General features: G+C 36.2%; 1 protein-coding gene across 1 annotated transcript; it reads left to right on the top strand.

Annotated features, from left to right (window-relative positions):
- The first annotated feature begins 17539 nt into the window (after positions 1–17539).
- On the top strand, positions 17540–25017 carry LOC127878470 (uncharacterized). The gene is made up of 9 exons (XM_052424995.1): positions 17540–17719; positions 19618–19815; positions 21183–21291; positions 22506–22598; positions 23037–23129; positions 23286–23366; positions 23546–24339; positions 24507–24620; positions 24913–25017. Exons 1-9 carry the CDS (start codon positions 17540–17542, stop codon positions 25015–25017), a joined length of 1767 nt encoding a protein of 588 aa, XP_052280955.1.
- Positions 25018–25490: the final 473 nt, after the last annotated feature.

Here is a 25490-nt window from a genome sequence, read left to right as displayed (position 1 = left end):
CAGCATATTGACTAATGTATTAAGTATGAGCGCGATGATTCTCGATACTGTTAATAATCGAATCAAACACACGTAGCAATTCCCGATAAACCACTCAAACAGGTTTGTTCGAAGAACGCGCGTATACATATTTAAAATATGTACGGAGACTTCGCGTGTGGCCGGTTGACTTTGGTTTTCTTTTTTGTATCTATAGGTTTATGACCAGCAATATGTAATAATGTAAAATAAGCCGCGAAAACTCCGCGTAACATCCCGTACTGCGTTTGATGCAGCTAAAAACTGCACAGAAAAAGATATTAGCTATCCTTGATCTCATTCATTTAAATCTTTACCTTCCATAAACTCCAACCACAATCAACGCCGTATATCTTTTTTAAAGATATTTCTTGTTTATTATGTTTTTTCAGTTGTGACTCATTTTGTTCTGTCATCAACAACAAAAGACCTATAGTATACTAGAAAAACATGTACTTTCATATTTTGCCAAATTAAAACGCAGTGATTGTGCGCCTTCACAAAAATAAGAAAATGTCAATACATTTGAAACACTTGTTATCGTACATCAATGGGACCAAAGGGGAATTTAATAACTTGGGTAATAGAAAAATGTAGGTTCTGTGGCTGGAAATTGAGCCACTATTACAGTATGTTACTGCCTATTTTAAAAAATTGAAACTGTTCTTTACTTTGTATGATCTAGTCCTCTGAGTTTTTGTTTGTGTTTAATATCTAGAGTTGTAATGAGGGTATTGTTCTGAAATTGTGTGTTTTGGTAGCTTAAATGCACACCAAGCTTTTGATTGCATTTTGAGCATGTTGGATCAAAGTCATTGTTACTAAAAATATACAACATGTTTTTTGCTGTATTACTTTTTATTCTAGATGGAGGTTTTGCACTGAAATGTTGTGTTTGAAGCATACATGCAAACCTAGCTTTGGATTGTACAATAATGTAAATTTGATTAATAACTAAAACTTGGAAAACCTGGTTCTTGACATTGCCATGTTTCTTGTTATTATTAAGGTTAGGGAAATACTATTTGTTTATTTTTACTCCCCCGGTAGGGTGGCATATAGTGATCTCACTGTCCGTCTGTCCGTCTGTCTGTCCTTTTGAAATTCCGTCACACTTGTGTTTAGGTTTTGAAAAAGGGTCATAACTTTTGCAATATTGATCATAGCAACTTGATATTTGGCATGCATGTGTATCTAATGGAGCTGCACATTTTGAGTGGTGAAAGGTCAAGGTTATTCTTCAAGGTCAAAGGTAAAAAAAAATCTAAGCATTGTGTCAATGCCGCATGCGGGGGTATTCGTCACGTCTGTGACGAAGCTCTTGTTTAAGTTGCTTATTTATTACATGCTCATTTTGAGCTTTTTATGTCCCCCAGTCTATACTGAGGGACATATTGATTTTGCCCTCCCTGTCCATTTGTTGGTTTGCACAAACTTTTAACATTTAAGTCTTCGATAATTAATTAAACGTGAAAGCATTTAGGCAACAACTCTTTTTTGTGTTAAGACAACGCAACCTCCGCACATAGATTGACTGACCAGTGTTGTTCAGATGTCTGTCTGTCTGTCTGTCATTACAAACCACTTGATCATGATCTATACAAATATAATTTTTATATTAAGCTAGTTTTTTTTCAATTACCAATACGATGTCAAGATCTGTGTATTTACTTCGTTTTTTCTCAACTATAATTTCAAGGTGGTTGAATGTGCGATTTATATTCTCAACAAGCTTTAGTGATTTTTTTTATTACGTGATTCGTGAAACGGAACCAAATTATGTCTTTTGATATGTAGTAATTTCTTTCTTGATCCCATTTGAAGACGAGTACATTGTAGTCATATGGTATAATGCTCATTACATTGATTTTAATGTCGAAGGTTCGAGTCTCAACATGAAGAAATTTGTTTTACAGATAATTTATACATACTTTTTTCAACAACATTTAATTGAACATCTGCTAATATGCTGCTATGTTACGTCTTTTTTGCCTTTTCCCCCCTTTGTGTTAAAAAAACAACAACACACACAACAGATCTCTACAGTTACAAAATTTCTTTTCATTTGCGTATGTCGTATCCATTGCTGTTTAGCTTCTTGTGCTAGTATTTCAAACATGATGCAGAATAGATATTCGAAATACTCAATAAAAACAGTTTAAATTTGAAGAAAATCTTCTGTTCCGGTATTCGAACCAAAGCGGTTAGTTTAAACAGCAGATATGCTTTCTATTTGACATACTCGGCCACTGTTATATATCAGATAATTTCCATGTCATAAAATGTGTCATCGTGACGGCGGATGAATACTTTGACGTGTAAAACTATGTCCTAACTATGTTCCAACCAAACATAAACAACAACCTCGTTGTGCGTTTGTGAGAGACACATATAGAATTTAATGTCGCCACACAGACGATCGCGCTAAACTGATTACGAACACTATTTACTACTATAAATAGCCACATACAAACCAAAGTTCAAGCCCGGTTTGTTTTCTAATGTCAGTTTAGACAAAAATCCTTCGCTATTCCATGTAACGCGGAGTACTAATAAAACATAGCACATTAAATCACCGTGAAATTGTGCATACTTTGACAGTTTAGATAAAATGCTTTTTTTATTTTTGAGGAAAAATGTACTGATTTTCATTAAATTAGTTCCCATATTTTGAAACAAGGCATCCTCTGAAGATAATTTTGAATTATTTATAATACTGAGAGTTAACAAGAGTTCGAGTACAACGCAACTCACACTAATAGACGCCAGAATATACTAAATAAATTTACTAATAACATTTATTTATTGCAGACGGTTTAAATGTATCAGCATATAACGATTGAATGCCCCAAAATTCACTACGCTTTGTTTTTACACTTCGAAGAAAAATCATCTTGAATGAAAATTTCCTTTTTTTGCAGAATAGCGCCTAATACGGTTGATTGAATGTTTGTTTAAAAAGTAATAACTTGTACTTTCAGACCTTGTCCGCTGTGTGCAGTTTGCGTGGTACGCTTGGCATCTCATCTTCGAAAGAAACACAAGCTAGAGGCACGCGACATTCGGGTGACAGTACAAAATGAGCACAAAAGACATTTGGCATTGATACGCTCAAGTTTTGTAGACATGCAAGTGCTTCAAGACAGATTTCCCCATGGGTATGCCGAAATAGCCAACTTCTTAACGAAACTGAACATCATTGTATACACAAAAAACAGTGATAGTTCTATAGTGAATCTCAATGAACAACTAAAATTGGAGAACATTGTGCCCGTAGCAAGTTCATCTTTGCCTGAAGCGTCTGCGTGTGAAGTTAATGAACCAATCCATCATACAGTGCTTAAGTCAATGAAAGGTGGAATCAAACAGCCCGGGAATGACACAAGGCATGATACAATTCGAAACATTATCCTTACCTATATGGAACCAATATCTGCTGATGGAAATTTACCAACATCGGTCCAAGTGAAGGACACTCTCAATGCATGGAATTCCAGGTATTCAGTTACCTTTAGACTAGAAAACGTTAAAATCGTTTAATGATATAATGCATAACATGCAGAGAAAGGCTCGTCTTAATGATTGCATTGGACATTTGAAAACCAGCACGCTTAAGAATGAAGACGAACTGGAAATTTGCGATGAATGTTTTTCTCTGTGAACGCCAATGGTCTCATGCCAAACTAAACAAACAGTGCGTTTCCAAGTTAAAGGTGGCAACAAAAGAAAGAAACGACTCACGAGCATCTCATAGAAACGCAAAACGACTGCAAGAAGAGCAAACGCTCTCCTCTGTTCAGGACCAGAAGTGGCCATTACTTGTAATCGCAGGAAGTAAGCACAGTTGTAAAGGCCGCACAGTGCTTGAAAATGTGACATACCCAGGAATACAGTTGTATGTGACCACCACGGAGAATTGCTCACATATGATGAAGGGTTATTGCGGTACGAACAGTATGGTGACACCAAAGAAAATATTTATATGTTTTCGTTCAATTACCAGGGCAGCAACTACTGAATCGATGCCGTAAGACAGTGCAGATGTCACCCGAGAACCATAATAAAAGGTCGTCTTCTTAACCATTCAATGAAAACTGCAAACATTGTTTCCAGAATAGCGGGGCTTAGTCAGTTGCCGCACATTTTATTCTTTGCGAAACATGTTATCGCAATTAACAAAGAAATCTTGTTTGACTATGGAGTTCAAAGAGACAGGCTTTCAGAACTGCAGGACTGGATGTTAAGTTAAAATGAACAAGAAATATCTTTAAAAAAGATATACGGCGTTGATTGTGGTCGATGTTTATGAACGATCAAAAGTTATCTCTATGAGATAAAAAGTAGCGGATGCCTTTTTTCTGCGCAGTTCTTAGCTACATCACAAGCAAATCAATAACGGGGTGTTGCGCCAGATTTCGTGGCTTATTTTGCTTTATGTGATATTATTACTCAGATATCTATATCTACAGAATAGAAAAACACAAGAAACATGAAAATAAATACTCGAATCTTATTTAATTGCATAATTATAGTATAGTGAATTATTGTGCTCATGCTTAATAAACTGGTCTAAATGGATAAATATTTCTAATTAATTTTATCAAAATTTGTCCTTATCATGCAAATGTTGAAAACATATTAAAAATCGATGATTGACATACCACAATAATATCGCCGAATATCTTTATTTCGTATCTTTCTGATCAAAACAGACTTCAAGTGCACAAAGTTTACGAGACGGCGTTTATATAAAGATTTCTGCAACTGACCGCAAACTGACCTTGATACCTTGCGGATTGGAATGCAATGCATTAACGTTAGGTAACAATTCTGCTTATGAAACGACGGCTTGTTTACGCCAACTGTACACGACCAAGGCAACAGCTGTGCCTAAAATATTGATATATCGACAAAGCGACTAAACGAACTATTTACTCCATCAGACAAAAATAGCATAGACCAATTTTTTCCTTCAATGAAAAGATCGCAACCCCTTCTGCGAACTCCGGTGATGAACTGTATATAAACTCTGACTTTCACACACTGGCCGCGAATTGACCCGAAACCTCGCGGGTTGAAATGCAATGCAAGTAAGTACTAAATATGAGAATATAGCCTTTAGTATAAACGCTTTTGCGATGGTAATTCTCTGAAAATAAAAGGTGAACGCACAAACTGTATTTATGTCGAAAATTGATTGTAAAACTGTTCTATCTATTGAGCCTTTTCATTAGAGATAAAATTGTTTCATGCAGTAAAACAGTGTTACAAAGACGCGGATATGTTTCCAATGTTCTGGTGTTATACTCAAATCAGCCAATGGAATAAATGAAGTGTATTCATTCGTACATAGCCGCGGAAAATTTTATTTGAATATTATTGGACACTTACAAAGGTCAAGTCAGGTTGAAAAGCTGGCTTAATACAGCTTACGCCGAAAAAAACTCACTAGTGGCATAGCTGCATATGGGACCTGATGTGTATTTAGAATATCACCACAGTTAAACACCTTTATGTACATTGATTTGCTTTGTTTTGTTATACCTTAATTTGAATTATGTTTTAAAAGGATCTATAATTTTTAAATAACAAAAAACCTTCATAATTTGTATAGAAAAACTCCAATACACTGCAACGCCGATGTATCGCGGACCGTTATATCGCGCTGTCCAATATATCGCGCTTTGGCTATGGCTCCCAAAAATCCGACAAGCATAATCACTAAATGTCATGTTTTAATCTGAGAATTCGCTAACTGGAGCAAAAAAAACCGGTTCTTGCAAGTATTAACACCCTATATGTCACGGCTTACTATGGCACGCAGTGAAGCGTGAAAAACAGTCGATAAGTGACAGTGTTGTGTACACACGGCTGGGGTTGTTTTTAACACTTAACAAATAACCAATAAGTGTCATTTCAAAGGTAATTATGGCAGTTTACTGGTATATAAATCGTTTAATTTCGGTACTGGTCATGAATTTCTTTGTTCTAATAAAAAGCGCGCGAAAATTGGCGTGGATGTATTTATTTGTAAATAAAAGTTTCGTTACGGGTACAACATTGAGATAATTTAATTTCCATAAAAAGTTTCGTTGTAAATTTCAACTAAACTACCGCGGTATCTCGCGAATTATGTGGCATTGACATTTCCTCTTAATAAAATATCATTCAAACACGCTGTATCGTTACCGTTACGCTGTTTCAGTTCCTTCATTAGGACTATTTATAAGGGTAAATTCGAATCTATGCACAATTATATTTTATACTTTTTTTTAAGGTAAGATTTTTTTTTTAACTGTTTCGCGAGCGATCGTTCAAGAAAATGAAAACAATAATTTACATTTTGGTTTTTATGATAAATACAGATACGTATGTAGTTATTAAAAATGTTTATTGTAGAATTGGTTTGCAATTATTACTATAAAAATATGTAGCATCGCCGTATATAAAATGAAAACATTGGGGAAATTTGACAAATTAACCGCAATACAATTTAGTTAGACATTTCTCGAATTATATCGCGCGCCGGATCTATCGCGCTCGCGATCTTTGGATCCCAACAACCGCGATATATCGGCGTTGCAGTGTATTATACAATATAATGAACATACTGTTTACAACATTATTTAGTATATATATATTATATTTATTGCTTTCTAAAGGCACAGTATTCAGTTGAAGTTTTCATTATAATCCGTAATTGTATGACAAAATTGAGAAAACATGTGGAATACTCACACCGATTGTTAAGATAGTCACTTTTTATTTTTATGTTTGTAGTTTATCCATTTTGGATACAGTTTCGATGTTATTCTCACGCCTGTGCATGTTTTCCGACAAATGAGTGCATATTCATCATGTGCGCAGTATCAAGCTGATGTACCGCAGACATGCGGAGGTTGAACGAGGTTATTGGTGACTGTATTTTTGCAAATGGAATTTTGCATTTGAAAAAAAAATACATGTAAATCGTGTAACAGAGATATTCGATTTGTTAAGACGATAAAATTGCAGTCCAGGGGTTTCATTATTAAATATGTCATAGTTTATTGAATTTTATTGAATATGATCTTTTTAAGATTAATGCAAATCTTTTAAATAATACACTTGTTACGTTGCAAAAATCTCAGAAAAAATCATTGTACACACCAATAAGATATAAAATAAATATAAACGATAGTGTGTGCAAACGTATGCGAGATATACAATGTTTCATTCTATTTTTTTTACTACCGCATGTTATTAATTATGTTCCCGAGCAATTATGTTATATATATATGTAGTGTACAGCTTACTTAAGTAAAACCTCTGACTGGAATGACTGTAAATAATTTGTTTTTGATAACACAACACGCCTCACAGAAATTGTGCTTTTTTGTTTTAGGATAGTTTCTCCACAAATCTTCGGTCACGTCATAAAATATTGCACATTTGTTATTCATTCATGCATTCATTTATTTTCATATTTTAACAATTTGTAAAACATGGTACATAACACATATATTACACAAAAAATAAGTTGTTTCTGCATATGGCATAAGAAATAGCAAACATAGCATATAAAATAGCATAACAGTTGATAAATCAAATGTTGAAATACTAAATCCCGTTTCTGAAGATATTTTTTGTTCTTAACCAATACTTTCGGAGAGCAATAGGAAATTATTGTTTAAAGTGTGAGCGTCAAGTACGAAATACAGAAACCAATTTAACGCACTCACGTCTAATACGGACCATTATTAAACAGTCACGCGGTAATACAACTGATTGCAGCCTAGGTAAAAATCTAATATAAATATATAACAAGATGTGTTTGTGAAACACTATGTCCACCAGTAGGTATCCTGGATTACGTATGATTACTGGCATTTGAAATGTCATTGACTGTACTAGACTGTCAATGCATGGGACAAACATGACAATGAAAATATTTTACAAAAGATTATGGACTCCGGCCCAAAATAGTAAGCATTTATAAGCAAGAGCAATATTCCAGAAACCATTTTACTATTTCAGGTCACCGTGACCTTGACCTTTGACCTAGTGACCTCAAAATCAATAGTAATCCTCTGCGAGTCATGATCAATGTACCTATGAAGTTTCATGATCCTAGGCATAAGTGTTCTTGAATTATCATCTGGAAACCATTATACTATTTCAGGTCACTGTGACCTTGACCTTTGACCCAGTGACCTATTTTTTTTTTGACCCAGTGACCTCAAAATCTAAAGGGATCATCTGCCAGTCATGATCAATCTACCTATGAAGTTTCATGATCCTAGGCCTAAGCGTTCTTGAGTTATCATAAAGTGTGAATGAAATTAGCTATTTTGACCCATGTATTTGACCTGTGCGACCTTGAAGGATGACCTTGACCTTGACCATTCACCACTCAAAACGTGCAGATCCATGAGATAGACATGCATGCCAAATATCAAGTTGGTATAATGAATAGTGCAAAAATGTGAATGAAATGAGCGATTTTGACCCATGTATTTGACCTGTGCGACCTTGAAGGATGACCTTGACCTTGACCATTCACCACTCAAAACGTGCAGATCCATGAGATAGACATGCATGCCAAATATCAAGTAGCTATGCGCAATATGGCAAAAGTTATAGCAAATGTTAATGTTGGCGCAAACAGACAGACAGACCAACAGACCAACAGACAGACAGGGCAAAAACAATATGTCCCCCAGTATATACTGGTGGACATAAAAACATTGTTTTATCAGCAAGTCAGATAAAACCGCGTGACTTTCCACTATTTCATCATATTTAACATGCTTGCATTTAGTTTGTTCCGTCATAAACAGTTATGCCATTCTATTTTGATTTGTGTTAACCCTTAATCGCATTTGGTAATGCCTAGCTTATATTCACACAAGCAGAAGCACGTGTTTCGAAAAATCCAAACTTTTTTCTGACTGCACGTTATTGGAACAGTAATGTTAAAACAATATTAATATACAAATGCATATGATCTGCGTAATGCGAAAATGAGTCTTATGCTTTTATGAGACCACGAAACATAGCGTGACTTATTAGCAGACAGCGTAGCTCCTGACTTGACTGCGCCGATGCGCAATCTAGGTTGGAGCTACGCTACCCTATATGACATAAGACCCATTTTCGCATATTATCTTATTTAAGTGTATATGACTTTTAATGATATATGTGGCTGGGGACGAGATTTTGACCCATCTGGTCAAGACATGATTTTTTTCAGTTAAGCATAATTATATTATTACAGTGCTACATCTTACGAATCATAATTTCAATTTGAGCATCCAATTCCTAAAATTGACAAAGTTATGTCATTTTTTGTGTTGCATGTCGTTAACACCGATTTGCACGGTTTTGTTACGTAATGATGTTTCAATTCAACAAACTGACCTTTAAATTCAAGAGTATGAGTTCATGTTACGCTGATCATTTTGTGTTGATAATAACTCAATTGTTCGTGTATGTCGATGACCATAATTAACTACCACTTACAGAATCAATTGTATTACTATAAATCATAAAACGCTCACGGTTGCAATGCATACAAAAAAATGTTCTTTTTTTCTAATGTATGATCATTTTAAAGAATTTAAGACATAAAATAACAAAACAATCAACAAAATATGTTCTGGACAGAAATTAACAACATCCCCACAATGTTTATAGTAAAATAAATGTATGAACGTTTTCTCAAAACAGAAATTGAACATATTGTATAGCAACAAACTTGAAACTAAAATGAACAACATGTAGTAATGAGAGAGTTAGTAAAAATTTTCCCCATACAAGGGAAAGGCCACGAAAATCACCCCTCATGAGGAACCTGTGTACCTTACAAAATGGCCCTGGGTCAATCCAACAAACCCAGAAGTGTCTTACAAGCAGTGCATATCAAACAACAAAATCAATGCTGAATAAGGTCACTGGAGTAGAAAGTCAAACAAGAACACGGTTTACTTAATATGATTGTTGAACATCATTCTCTCATAGTGATTTATTACGTGCACTTGTTGACTAATACAGCAGTTATATGTTTATTCAAACATACTTATCTAGGTTTCCTTGGAACTCACTTGACCACTTCTGGGCCATAAACACCATCTTGTATTTCGAAACGTCACAGTTATTATGGTTATGCCCCGTCTTATTCTGTGTTTTGAACGATGGACATTGAAGCAAGGAGCTTTCATTTTTGAATTCCTAGATTTCAAAAACACCAACCCATATAATTAATTAATTAAGAATAAAATATTTGTTTTAGCTCGGAAACTGAAAGAGACATCATTAGAAGAGGTGGCCGAATGCCTACAAATAGCAAGCTGCAGCTGTCTCTCTACTTTTTCTCCAGCTGAGATTTCATCTCTTAGAAAAGATTTGTATGCAGACAAGCCCATAAGTCAGCAGCGATTTATTCATAAAGAACTCCGAAATTCCTGTGATGGGAAGTTCACTGTGTTGGGAAAGCATCTGTGTGAAGATTGCTGGAAGCTTGCCAATGGCATAACAGAAAGAAGGTACTAATATCATTTTTTTTAATGTACTGAACATAATTTAGTGTATAGAGAACTTGTATACTATCAGGGGTGTCAATTAGCCAAAATCTACAATCCTGAAAATAAGCGTTTTGGGACCAGAGCAAAAAAGGGTTAATAATTCATGTAACTTTGTTTACTATTGTATATAACTTTGTAAACAATATGTCAAAGTAAAATAATTTGTGTTTAAAATAACATTTTGTGACAATAATCTTAAAATTACATAAAAAAAATCCTCTGATTTATATCAATATCAAAATTGATCCTTAAGGGCCAAAATCCTGATTTCAGGAATAATCCTGAACTATGACGCCTCTGACTATATATTATTTTTATGCACCCAATAGGTTGGCATATAGCAGTTGAACTGTCAGTCGTTCTGTCCGTCCGTCCGAAAACTTTAACGTTGGCCATAACTTTTTGAATATTGAAGATAGCAACTTGATATTTGGCATGCATGTGTATCTCATGGAGCTGCACATTTTAAAGATGTGTTTTCATTTCATAGATGTAAAGGTCTTTCCACCCGGACAGTGAGACGTTCGTAGAACTGCGGACCCGTGACAAAGCCTGGAGAATGCAATGCATGAGAGTAATGGGATATGAGGTAAATACTCATAAAAATGTATAAACGTACATTATTAATCTGCAACTTTATTTGATATTTTATATTTATTAAAAAATGCTATCTATTTGAAACATTGTGATCAGTCATAAATATAAAGAATGTTAATTTTCTAACCATCAACTATCTTTAACGAAAATACATGCAGTGTAAATATATACTGGTAGACTTTGGTTAAAAGAAGTGAAAATTGTATTTTAAAATAGTGATTATAATTGTATGTTTTAGGGAACAATGACTTGAGTTTGGTGGGTATTTCAAAGAAGTAATTTGTGTAAGTTGCCTTGGAAGGCCAAGTTACATTCTGGCCATCCAGGTCATGAAAGACCGGGTGGCCTCCGGACATTAAGTTAACAGGACATGTTTTGAGTGCTTGCCAGGAGTTAAGGACAAAGACACCATATTCAAAGTTCTACAAAGGTGGTCGCTCGGCCAATTCGAATAAAAGCTCGCAAACAAACTATGGAAGGAAATTAAGGTAGATATATTAATAATGATTTCCATTATTTTACCAATATATTTTTCAGAGCCCTTCTTAGATTTTGTTACTTAAAATGTAGTTATGTTATTATATAATACAATTGACGAACCATTGTATTCTCAATATTTAGCTTCACAACAGTTAAATTTGCTTTCATGATTGAATTGAGTTTTTTAATCTTAACGTTCTGGTAATTAATATTTTGGTATTCTAATCGAAATGGCAGCATCATATCTTGTTATTTATCTTCTTAACCAACTCTTAACATTCAGATTGCCTATTTGTTTATTATGTTTTTCTAATTTCTCAATATAGTAAGTTAACAGATTTGTTTTAAAACAAGATGTGTTTGAGAAACACATTGTCCCCCTATATGACGTTTGACCTTGAAGGATGACCTTGATCTTGACCCTTCACCACTTAAAATGTGCAGCTCCATGAGATACACATGCATTTCAAATATAAAATTGCTAGCTTCAATATTGCAGAAGTGACATTACATGAGCAGTTTTGACCCATATATTTGACCTTGAAGGATGACCTTGACCTTGACCTTTCACCACTCAAAATGTGCAGCTCCATCAGATACACATGCATGCCAAATATCAAGTTGCTATCTTCAATATTGCAAAAGTATTCATAAAATAAGCGATTTGGGCCACATATATTTGACCTCTGACCTTGAAGAATGACCTTGACCTTGACCTTTCACCACTCAAAATGGGCAGCTCCATGAGATACACATGCATGCCAAATATCAAGTTGCTATCTTCAATATTGCAAAAGTACTCATAAAATGAGCGATTTTGTCCACATAATTTTGACCTCTGACCTTGAAGGATGACCTTGAACTTTCACCACTCAAAATGTGCAGCTCCATGAGATACGCATGCATGCCAAATATCAAGTTGCTATCTTCAATATTGAAATACTGCAAAAGTGTACATTAAATGAGCGATTTAGACCCATATTATTGACCTTTGACCTTGAAGGATGACCTTGACCTTTCACCACTCAAAATGTGCAGCTCCATGAGATACATATGCATGCCAAATATCAAGTTGCTATCTTCAATATTGCAAAAGTTATTGTAAATGTTAAAGTTGGCACAAACCAACCAACCAACCAACCAACAGACCAACCAACAGACAGGGCAAAAACAATATGTCCCCCACTACTATAGTGGGGGACATAAAAACACATTTGTTATAGAGAACACAGGTCTGAACAGTAACTGTTGAAGACGAATCGAACCAAGAGTTGAGGGAAAACAATGTAACCTTGGAGGTAGAAAACACGAGGCTAAAACTTCAGGTGGAATTACTGCAGAAAGGGGTCAGTACATACAAAGTTCTTTTTTTTCGCCCCCGGGACTGGGCTTATATGTTTGTGAGTAAAGAAGATGTGCAACTTGTTTTGTAATGTTCATGACTGAAATACAAACAACCTGTGGCGGAATCAGGGTTCCGACACACCTTGAAATGTGCTTGAAAATCAAGGTTTTATGTATATATGTATAAAGTTGACGGATTATTTATTTCATATTATATTAACTTTGAACTATTATTTGTTATTTTTTAATGACTATTTATGTAAATTCTTTTTAAATTGAAATTTAAATAAAACAAGATGTGTTTGTGAAACACAATGTCCCCCTATATGATGTTTGACCTTGTAGGATGACCTTGACATTGTGAAGGATGACCTTGACCTTTCACCACTCAAAATGTGCAGCTCCATCAGATACACATGCATGCCAAATATCAAGTTGCTATCTTCAATATTGCAAAAGTATTCATAAAATAAGCGATTTGGGCCACATATATTTGACCTCTGACCTTGAAGGATGACCTTGGCCTTGACCTTTCACCACTCAAAATGTGCAGCTCCATGAGATGCACATGCATGCCAAATATCAAGTTGCTATCTTCAATATTGCAGAAGTACTCATAAAATGAGTATTTATAAAACAAGGGATGTTTGTAAAACATGCATGCCCCCCATACGGGCTCTCAGTTGTAGCGACAGCCATTGTGTGAATATGTTTTTTGTCACAGTGACCTTGACCTTTGACGTAGTGACCTGAAAATCAAAAGGGGTCATCTTCGAGTCATGATCAATGTACCTATCAAGTTTCATGTTCCTAGCCATAAGCGTTCTTGAGTTATCATCGGGAAACCATTTTACTATTTCGGGTCACCGTGACCTTGACCTTTGACCTAGTGACCTGAAAATCAATAGGGGTTATCTGCCAGTCATGATCAATGTACCTATGAAGTTCATGATCATAGGCATAAGCGTTCTTCAGTTATCATCCGGAAACCATTTTACTATTTCGGGTCACCGTGACCTTGACCATTGACCTAGTGACCTGAAAATCAATACGGGTCATCTGCCAGTCATGATCACTGTACCTATGAAGTTTCATGATCCTAACCATAAGCGTTCTTGAGTTATCATCCGAAAACCATTTTACTATTTCGGGTCACCGTGACCTTGACCTTTGACGTAGTGACCTGAAAATTAATAGGGGTCATCTGCGAGAAATTATCAATGTACCTATGAAGTTTCATGATCCTAGGCATAAGCGTTCTTGAGTTATCATCCGGAAACCATTTTACTATTTCGGGTCACCTTGACCTTGACCTTTGACCTAGTGACCTCAAAATCAATAGAGGTAATCTTCAAGTCATGATCAATCTACCTATCAAGTTTCATGATCCTAGGCATAAGCGTTCTTGAGTTATCATCCGGAAACCATTTTACTATTTTGGGTGACCATGACCTTGACTTTTGACCTTGTGACCTGAAAATCAATAGGGGTCATCTGCGAGTCATGATCAATCTACCTATCAAGTTTCATGATCCTAGGCATAAGCGTTCTTGTGTTATCATCCGGAAACCATTTTACTATTTCGGGTCACCGTGACCTTGACCTTTGACCTAGTGACCTGAAAATCAATAGGGGTCATATGCGAGTCATGATCAATCTACCTTTCAAGTTTCACGATCCTAGGCGTATGCGTTCTTGAGTTATCATCCGGAAATCATTTTACTATTTCGGGTCACTGTGACCTTGACCTTTGACCTAGTGACCTCAAAATCAATAGGGGTCATCTGCAAGTCATGATCAATCTACCCATGAAGTTTAATGATCCTAGGCGTATGCGTTCTTGAGTTATCATTCAAAAACCATTTTACTATTTCTGGTCACCGTGACCTTGACCTTTGACCTAGTGACCTCAAAATCAATAGGGGTCATCTGCGAGTCATGATCAATGTACCTATGAAGTTTCATGATCCTAGGCCCAAGTGTTCTTGAGTTATCGTCTGACAACCACCTGGTGGACGGACCGACCGACAGACAGACAGACTGACCGACAGACATGAGCAAAGCAATATACCCCCTCTTCTTCGAAGGGGGCATAAAAATAGAATACAGATTACTATCAAAAAAAAAACACGAGTTACCATTACTTAATTTATTTGTTTTTATCTTTTTTTTGGACAGGTTTTGACCAAAAATGGTAAAACAAAATCATTTTTCAAATTTTAAGAAAGTATTTGTTACAAGAATTTTCTTAGGTTGAAAAACTTCTGCAAATAAATAGCTGTTTCTTTAAAAGCCAATTTGAACAGACGTACTTTTAAGTCATTAGGCATTCAGAGCTACATCTAAGTTGTCTTAAATTTACGCACTTATATACGACGTTAGGAACTCCATTGTAGATTATTTGGACGCATATATACGACACTAGGGCTGAATGGGTTAATAACTTACTGGCAGTTGAGACATTAACATCATGCAAACAATACTGCTGAGAAATGAATTACAGTATGTACACATATCAAAATAATGACACCTTATTGTGAAAAGATGCAAGAAATTTATCAATGTTATGTCTCCTTTATGGATGGATGTTATAAACTGCACTAAATATTGACTGGTAAACCAGTACATTCTACTGAAGTCAAAGTTGCCATGGAAACAGTTTCATTGCACTGTTCATTTGATACAACAAAACACAGTTGGTACACTTGGCTCATCTAAAGATCAAACAACAGGCTCTCCAGTGCATTAGTATATGTACATGTATAATGACATAAACACAATAGCTGTATTAAATTAGATGCATTCCACTTCCTTTATGCACAGCGAATTTATGAACGAAGTCCCACATATTTATTTGCATGGTTTTATAAGTAGTCTTAAAACACATTTTGACTTTGGTACGATTGTTGGATGGGGGGTAGGGGTGGGGGGGTAGGGGGGGTGAGAGGGGGGGTATGTGGGGTGGGGTAATTTATAAGTGTTTAAAAAAAATTGGGGGGGTGGGGGGGGTAGGGGAGGTGAGAGAGGGTAATAATGTGGGTGTTGGGTAATTTATTGTATGTTAAAAAAAAAAATTGGGGGGGGGTGGGGGAGGGTAGGGGGTGGGGGGTAGGGGGGAGTGAGAGGGGGGTATAATGTGGGGTGTGGTAATTGATTAGATGTTTAACAAAAAAAAATTGGGGGGTGGGGGGTAGGGGGGTGGGGGGAGTGAGAGGGGGGTATAATGTGGGGTTGTGGTAATTTATAAGTGTTTAAAAAAAAAATTATAATGTGGGGTGTGGTAATTTATAAGAGGTTTAAAAAAACTAGTGACCTGAAAATCAATAGGGGTCATCTGCGGGTCACGATCAATGTACCTATGAAGTGTCATGTTCCTAGGCAAAAGCGTTCTTAAGTTATCATTCGGAAACTATTTTACTATTTCGGGTCACCGTGACCTTGACCTTTGACCTTGTGACCTCAAAATCAATTGGAGTCATCTGCAAGTCATGATCAATCTACCTATGAAGTTTCATGATCCTGGGCGTATGCGTTCTTGAGTTATCATCCGAAAACCATTTTACTATTTCGGGTCACCGTGACCTTGACCTTTGACCTCGTGACCTCAAAATCAATAGGGGTCATCTGCGAGTCATGATCACTGTACCTATGAAGTTTCATGATCCTAGGCCCAAGAGTTCTTGAGTTATCATCCGGAAACCACCTGGTGGACGGACCGACCGACAGACCGACATGTGCAAAGCAATATGGGGTATATTGCTTTGCACATGTCGGTCTTCGAAGGGGGGCATAAAAACTAGACAGTGTCGGTTGACATTAAATATATAAATTTATATGAGCAGATATAAGCGATATAACCTAGGATATATCATAAGTTATATTATACACTTTATAAACATTAATTGAAGTGCATTTCTTATAACAACGCTACATTGCTCATTGTTTTGAACATAGTGCAAAACATGTATTTAAATAGTGATGGTAAAAAAAAAATATTGTGGTTTGCATTTTGATGTTTATATGCCCCCGGTAGGGTGGCATATAGCAGTTGAACTGTCCGTCTGACTGACTAACATTGGCCATTACTTTTGCAATATTGAAGATAGCAATTTGATATTTGGCATGCATGTGTATCTCATGGAGCTGCACATTTTGAGTGGTGAAAGGTCAAAATTAAAATTTAAAAAAAAATCAAAGCGGCGCAGTAGGGGGCATTGTGTTTCTGACAAACACATCTCTTGTTTGTACCTCATTAACAAATAAGCTGAAAACAAGTAACTTGGTGAACTTTCTTCAATATTTTAAGTGCATAAATTGCTAGGTTATTGATAAAACACACTATAATGGTACAGTTAGATTGCACGTTTAAAATGCTTTCAAAATCACATTCCAATCAACCCTTTCACTCGAATGAAGTTATTATTTGTGAATGAATTACGGTAGCATTGTTTGTAACTTCCGAAAAAAATTATATGGCCCAGCTTCTTCAAGAACAACAACATCATCATTTTCTTAAGTTTTTAAGATAAAAACTTTAAATGCATCATGTGCAGACGGTGTATCTGAGGCTGACAAATGCAGATGCAAGCGTCTCCTCAGTGACAGATAGGATCCAGGAGCACCTGGATTCAGTGGAGCCCATTGTCGTGTGTGACTGCAAAGGCATCAAAATTACAGATTGTGCAGGCACAAGCGGTAAAAGATGTTCATTATTGTTAGTATGTTTGATTACATTGTGCTAGAGTACAAAAACGTGCAAATTAAATAAAATGTTTTGTAGACATATTAAACTTATTTACTATTTGATGATTACATTTTGGAAATCCTTCATTCATTACAGTGAAGAAAGTTCTGCTGCCACTTGAAGTTTTAGATGCCTACTTGTGTTGCAGCCTGATGTGTTTGGCATTTATGCCATTGGAAATGATGCGAATGGCCAGAGACAGTTACATAATAATTTCAACAACTGTCCGTTTTGGAACGCTCAGTGGATACTGAATTGGATTTCCACTCACACATGGCAATATGAAAATCCTTAACTGTATTGTTATATACAGTACAACATATATTTCATGTGAATCCCAGTATGACAACTGCGTTGTTGCTTTTTATTATTTTCAAGTAATATTTGTATTAACTTATCCGGTAACTTTAAAAAAAGCTATCGAGTTATGCCAATTATTGTCAATCAAAGAAAATGGTTATCATCCTGAAGGGAATAAGATGTGATTATAACAATCTTGTGTATCTATTTGTTTACACCCAATAGGAATAATCATAAACATTAGAATTTTCAGGAAACCTGAAAACAAGACAATGATGATCGAACGTGTGAAAGTTTGTAAGAATGCATGGTTGAAGAGTCTGTGGATTCCACAAAGTACTTTCTATGCAATGTGGACGAAGTTTACAGGTTTGATTTCAAGGTTGCATACTTAAAAAAAGTTATAAAGTATCTTCGAAACCTAAAAAACAGCTTATTTCAGGTCCTAAATACAGGTTATTATAAGTTTGCTTTTGTATGACAAGCCAAAAAATGGAAAAACACTTTTTCCTAGGCAAACTATAAGAGATGGGTAAAACAATGGTGAAATAAATAGATTTACTGGAAATTAGTAATAATATGCTTTGGTTTTTTGCAATTATGTTTCTTCGAAATATGTATCGTATTCTCAATTTGTTGTACAATATTTAATGAATCGTCCCCTTGAACTTTTTTCAGATTCTTTTCGAGAGAGCACAAAATCAGCAAAGCAGACGCGAATGCAACCTAACCTTAGATGATCTCAAGGTCACACCTGTTCAGGCAAGCAACCTTGAGAAAATGACTAGAGGACAGGCTCAAAGTATTCTCTGGCAGCGACAGTGCATAGGTCGTATAACATCTTCAGTGTCATGATGTAAAAACTTTCAGAGATTGCACCAAGCCTATTAGGGTAATCAATGACATTATGCAAAAAAATGACTTCGACCTCAGCAGCATTGGACATGTACGATATGGTGTTGTGAATGAGAAAAAGGCCAGAGACATATATATACCAGGAGTTCGCATTTAAAGGGAGCATGAGAACTTGGTGGTTCAAAACAGTGCAGGTCAGGTAATCAACATGACTTTCCCATTGCTCGCATCAGCCGACGGTGTTTGGTCTTATACATGTCACGGAGAAGAACTAGTTGAAATCAAATGTTGTGCTAGAAATGTCCTGAACAATGATATTCCCAAAAAATAACTTTCTAAATCGAGATGAAAAGTTCCTTTTGGTATTTACACTGTATTTAGGCCAATCGCGCATGCACGATTTTTTATACTTATACCTTGGATAAAAATAACCTTACGACCATAAAATTATTTGCCAACCTGATGTATAAACATTAACGTATGAGGCGATATTGATTTAAGCTGACTTAATTACACTTTAAAATCGTGAATTCAGTCAAGTGTTTAACACATCATTGTCAATTAACCATGCAATAATGATATATCTGTTGTGACAATGCGCTGTGTAAAATTGTCAGGAAATTTTGTTTGAATTAATTGATAAATAAAAGAAATATAAGTAAATTTATACCACAGAAGATTTGCCTAGCATAATATACCTTGTATTCGTATTTTCAGCTCATGAGCACAAAAAAGGGGCTGCAAGAAAGGGGCTGCAAGAAAGAGGCTGCTGGTCAGAAGAAAACAACAAATGCACCAACCAGCATTAACGAAGATGTGAAGAAAGCCTTCAAACAAGCTTACACCAATAGCCTGAAAACTATCATCAGCAGCAGTCCAATCTACAACATTTTTGGAGAGTCTGGCCAGTCTAAGGTAGCCAAGTGTTATGCAGACAATGAAAATGTAATGAAAAAGTTTGAGGACTTAATGTTGCAGGTGTTAAATGAAAGTAATAGTGTGTAAACTGTAGAAAGAGAAAACATCTTCAGAAAACTACACGAAAAAAGGTTGATCTCTGCAGTGATTTAAGACCTAACAAGAACTATAAACAACGAAACTACTACATATTATGAGGAGGTGGTGAACAATTTCATTCAGGAATTTGTTCTGGAACTTATTGGAGAAATATTCAAGAGTATTGTGGAATTGGTCGCAAAATCATCCAAAAACAGAAGTGAAATGATCAGTGACAATGACACATAAGTACTTTTCTATATATCTGGTTATTAAATCTGTGCTCTTCTGAAGAAGTATAGCAAGATAAGAAATGCAACTGAAAATAAGAAAGATGCTATAAATAGTTTAGCAAACAAATGAAATCCTCGGAAAAAACATTCACAGAGAAGTACAGTACAATGATGACAACAAGAACTGTGGTGGCTTGAAAAATAAAACAGACATTTTAGTTTAAGTTTTCACATGGGTATTTCATCGAAGTATTGTGATCTTCTCATGTTGAAGCAGCATTGTCAGCTTTTGTATGATAATTTTAATCATCATGCATTATCACTCGGCGCTGAACAGATGGTCACTGTAACCCCGCCCAGGGGCCTTGCCACCTGCTGCTACTCCTATGGTAGGACACTTGGGCACTAAGTTGATACCCTGCAGAGATCGCAATTAATGAAACGTCATGTTATTATTGTCAGTCATGTTTTTGTGGAGGTTGATTGAAATTTACTGATGTTTGCATTTGTTTTTATGTTTTAAGTTTACTGATATTTCGATGGTCCCCATTTAAATGCCTAACTTACATTTTTTTGCATTTTGCGATTTTGATACTGTGCAAAGCAGAAAATCAATGCGCATATACCCCCAAAATAACAAACAAGTTAACCAGTTGCAACAGCCCAAAAAAGTCATGTGATGTAATGACGAACCGCAATTGATTGAAGTCAAAATGACGAAACTGAAAAAAATGTCACTTCTGCATTTTGTGCGCTATTTATATAATATAAAGTATCAATATAGCCATGTGTTTTTAAGGTAAATTGATGAAACGTAAACTTTTGCTTATAGAATGATTCAATGCATTACCTTTTACAGTATTGATAACGCAAATAGAGATCTTATTGGTTAACATCAATTCCTTTAAAATTTGTACCATATCGTACATGTTTATATATAAACATTGCACAAGTCTATGGGTATATAAAGCGACCCAGACAGCTATGGTTATGAATAGTGATTTGAAACTCCAAACCATGTCAAACTACTTTGCAATGTTCGTTGTTCCGCAGACCGAGGATTGGGACAGAGAGTTGTTTCAAATTCCGGAGACAGAAAATTGGGACACCGTTGTACAACAAACGGAGGATTGGGAAGAAGAAATACGACAGTACGAAGCAGGTATGATCATTGACAATGCTTGTTTACTTATTCGTTTTGTTTGCCAAGTATTGAACTTTGTAAATAAAATGTTGCCTATAAGTCTCACATCTTCTTTGTCCATGTTCCAAATGGAAATGTGCGCATGGCAAAACACGCATAGAACGCAATTAAAAATAGTGGTGTAAAAATAGGGTCGTAGATTGCACAAGGGTCGTCGATGAACCCTTGGCTAGCCAGGTCTTCATTTGACACGCCGAAATAAGTAGGCCTGTTTTTAAATGTTTGAAGTCTCTGATACAACGACATGTTTGCAAACGAATGTTCTTAGACATACTTACGCATTCATCTGCCAGGCTTGGCGAAATTGGAAAAAAATCTGCCGGTCATCTGGACAGGCATTTCAGAAAATGTGCCGATCCGGAGAAAATTTTGTCGGACCGAAAAAACAACAACACAACTATGTACATTAACATAAATAATGATGATCATCCAACGAAATATGTAACAGGGCATCTAATTGGTTAATCTATATTTAACTGACCAATGATATCCATTTAGGCATTATAACAATGTAAACTAAAGTAAGGAGGAAGTATCGAAATAAAATTGCGGTTAACAGACATTAACTTGTACAATTTTAAATGATAACTTGTTTGAGACCTATGACCAGTGCATGTTATAAAGATATCACTAGAACATTGTTTATATTTTATAAACAACCTTTTTAAAGCCATGCTTCATACAGAAATTCATATTTTAATGTCCCTATCAACTCGAAAAATATGTCAAAGCTACAAAGATCTTTTTTGTTAGAACGCAGTTGCCGATTTTGCGACTGAGTTTGAAGTAGGTGTTGTGTAACCAGTTGGATTTGCTAATTGTACGCAACAAACTTATTGCAAACATCAAAACAATAAGCGATTTCATTTTCATGATGTACCTCCCATTACACCACGTCTTTTATTTCGCAAGGTATTGATGTACTCCTATATATATATATATATATATATATATTAGTCGATAACTAATCATTTGGTCGAGCTATTGATGATGCACATTTTTATGTTAGATGTCGTAACTTGTCATTATATTTTTTTGTACAAATTTGACATGTCAGTATTGAAGGTTGAGCTATATATTGACAAATAAACATATTTGCTTTATTTGCCAGATGGATTTTGTCGTTTTAGTAGTGCAATGATTCCCATTTATTTTTATTCATGTTTTCATAGGAGTGTCCAGCCCACCAGCCTCTGATGAGTCAACCACCAACAACACAACGGAATCCACCAGAGGGACGAAGAAATCGCAGAGAGCTGCTGAAGGTTTGTTCTTATAATAACTTGGCTGCCGTCATCTGAATTTCACAATATCGATGCCGCAACTCATTATAACAGTTTTTCACACCTTTCTTAGGAACGTCGACTAATTAATAAATCAAATAAGCAACCATATTACGTGAAAGAAAGCCGTAAAAGATGAAGATTTTTTTACTTAATGAGCGTAAACAAACTTATTACTGATTAAAAGCACTGAATTAAAATTCTATAATTTATAAGCCGTACGGCTAGCTAGACAATCTCCATAGGAAAGGCTTTATGAACGGGGCCGTACGACTAGCCACTGCCTAACTTATAATAACTTAAAAATGGAGTGTGAAAAAGAATTATCTCTGAACAATGCAATTGTTACATTTTTTATAACTTTGTAAAATTTTAATTTTTGATGTTTAAAGTATTTTGATTCATATTGTACATTTAAAGGAGCGTCCAGCCTTTCAGCCTCCGATGACTCAACCATCACAAACACATCAAAGCCCACCAGAGAGACAAAAAAACGACATAAATCTGCTGAGGGTAAATTGTTGTTTTAGACTACATCTCAGTGCTTAGTAATCGATTCGTTTTTATTCATTCTCAGAAGTAAACTCATTTAATTGCATTTTTCTTTATTTTATTGTTATTATTATGATAAAAATTCTGTCCTCATTAATTTTGCAAATTCTGTTGTAGCTGCTGCAGTAGCTGCCAACAAGGGCAAAAAGAGGAACAAATCCGGAGAACCTTCACAACCAGAAAAGGACACCTGGTTAGGTAGGAGAGTGTACAATTTATGAAGACATCTGCTTTTTTAACTGAATATACAAGACCTTAAAAAAGTGGTTTTTTTTCTCTATGTTTAGTTGCTATTCATTACATTTTTCTATAAACTTTAAGATGGATATTGTTATGGATACAACTACAAGTCTGTTTATCACATGTTCCTCTTTCAGATGAGCAGGCCAGGCCAATACTTCATAAAAGGAGGTCTGCAACAGTTTCAACTCCAGCCAACAATGATGCCCCAATCCAGCCTCCAGTAACAATGGTTACACCACAGTCTTCGGTAACGCATACCTACAACGGTGCCCCACCACAGCCTGTAATGCCAACCGTCAACGTTGCCCCACCTCAGCCTGTAATGCCAACCGTCAACGATGCCCCACCTCAGCCTGTAATGCCAACCGTCAACGATGCCCCACCTCAGCCTGTAATGCCAACCTACAACGTTGCCCCACCTCAGCCTGTAATGCCAACCGTCAACGATGCCCCACCTCAGCCTGTAATGCCAACCTACAAGGGTGCCCCACCACAGCCTGTAATGCCAACCTTCAACGTTGCCCCACCTCAGCCTGTTATGCCAACCGTCAACGATGCCCCACCTCAGCCTGTAATGCCAACCTACAAGGGTGCCCCACCACAGCCTGTAATGCCAACCTTCAACGTTGCCCCACCTCAGCCTGTAATGCCAACCAACAACACTGCCCCACCACAGCCTGTCATTCCAACCTACAACGGTGCCCCACCACAGCCTGTAATGCCAACCTACAACGTTGCCCGACCTCAGCCTCTAATGCCAACCTACAACGATGCCCCACCACAGTCTCCGGTAATGATGGTGACGCGAAACACTAGCAGCTCCCCTTTACAGACTGAGAGCTACAACTATGAAGGTCCTCTGCCTCCCCTTGCTGTGCCAGTTCGCTTCGCTTTAGACATGCTAAATGAGATGGAGGAGCAAGTTGGGGTAAATCATCAGTTTTGATAAAATCGTAAAATAAAAAGAAGTACCAAATAATAATAATGAATATTAGAGAATTAAATTGACAGATTACTGCTTTTACTACTACTTTTATTCAGAAAAACAATAATATTAGGAAGGTTTAAATTTCATGGTGGATTGTTCTGTTGCAGTATGAAGACATCGAGGCCAGTAATGGGAATCCTGAGCAAGGAGTGTCTCACCCATGTTCTTGTTGTAGAAAGGTTGACTCCCTTCAGGTCACTGTGCAAGAACTTCAATTACAGGTATTGGTTCAATCATTATTTGTTTATGAGAAAAATGTTAATGAGACTTTAGTCTTACCATATACTATCAGGCTTTCTCAAAAGTTTAAATGGTTGTACCAATAATTTGATTAAACTTTCTGTGCATAATTGCCGTCATTGGAACTCGCACACCTGGGTAAGGAAGTATGATAGGGAAATAATGGAATCGTCAACCTTTTATCTTATAGAAAGTTTTATAAAAGCTGGTCATGTATTATATCAATTTGAATTAAAGTATCTATGACCAATTAAGTGTTTCATTATATTGCAGGTGAAGTCACTTGAGAGACTGGTTGAGAGGTCGCAAAGCACAGCCCCAAGGGTCCAGACCCCGACCAGACCAATCCCAGTACGACAACACCTTTATTTTGCGTGAATTGACACACACATGACATTATTCCCTAATGACCATATGATATCCATTGTTAATTTTAATGGTATTTATTATTTTCGCCGTTAATCGCAATTTCTCGTCTGCTTGCCGCCATCTCGGACGTGTGTAAAAATAGGCGTGCTCAATCCTGATACATCGACTATTGTCGGTATTCTCCGCAATAGAGAGAGAGATGTGTATACTGGATAGCAACGTAAAATCGTATATATGCGGCTAAATTTGCGAACCAATACGCAAGTCATTTGTTGTTCGGTGACGACTCGACAAGCTCAATCAGCCCTCGTTCCCCGGGTGGCTTGAATTTTAACGTTTCTTACTACGCAAGCGCAAAAATTATTATGATTGATTAATTACCCGCAAAGCCCGAAAATAAGCGAAAGGTCGATTAAAAACTGAAATTTGACCATTTTAATCGATGGATCCGTAGTTTTTCAGTACATATCCGTAGTGCGCAG

This window comes from Dreissena polymorpha, chromosome 4, assembly GCF_020536995.1.
Source record: "Dreissena polymorpha isolate Duluth1 chromosome 4, UMN_Dpol_1.0, whole genome shotgun sequence".
Classification (NCBI taxonomy): Eukaryota; Metazoa; Mollusca; class Bivalvia; order Myida; family Dreissenidae; genus Dreissena; species Dreissena polymorpha.
The sequence above is the reverse complement of the archived record's forward strand: the minus strand, read 5'-3'. Positions and strand labels throughout refer to the sequence as shown.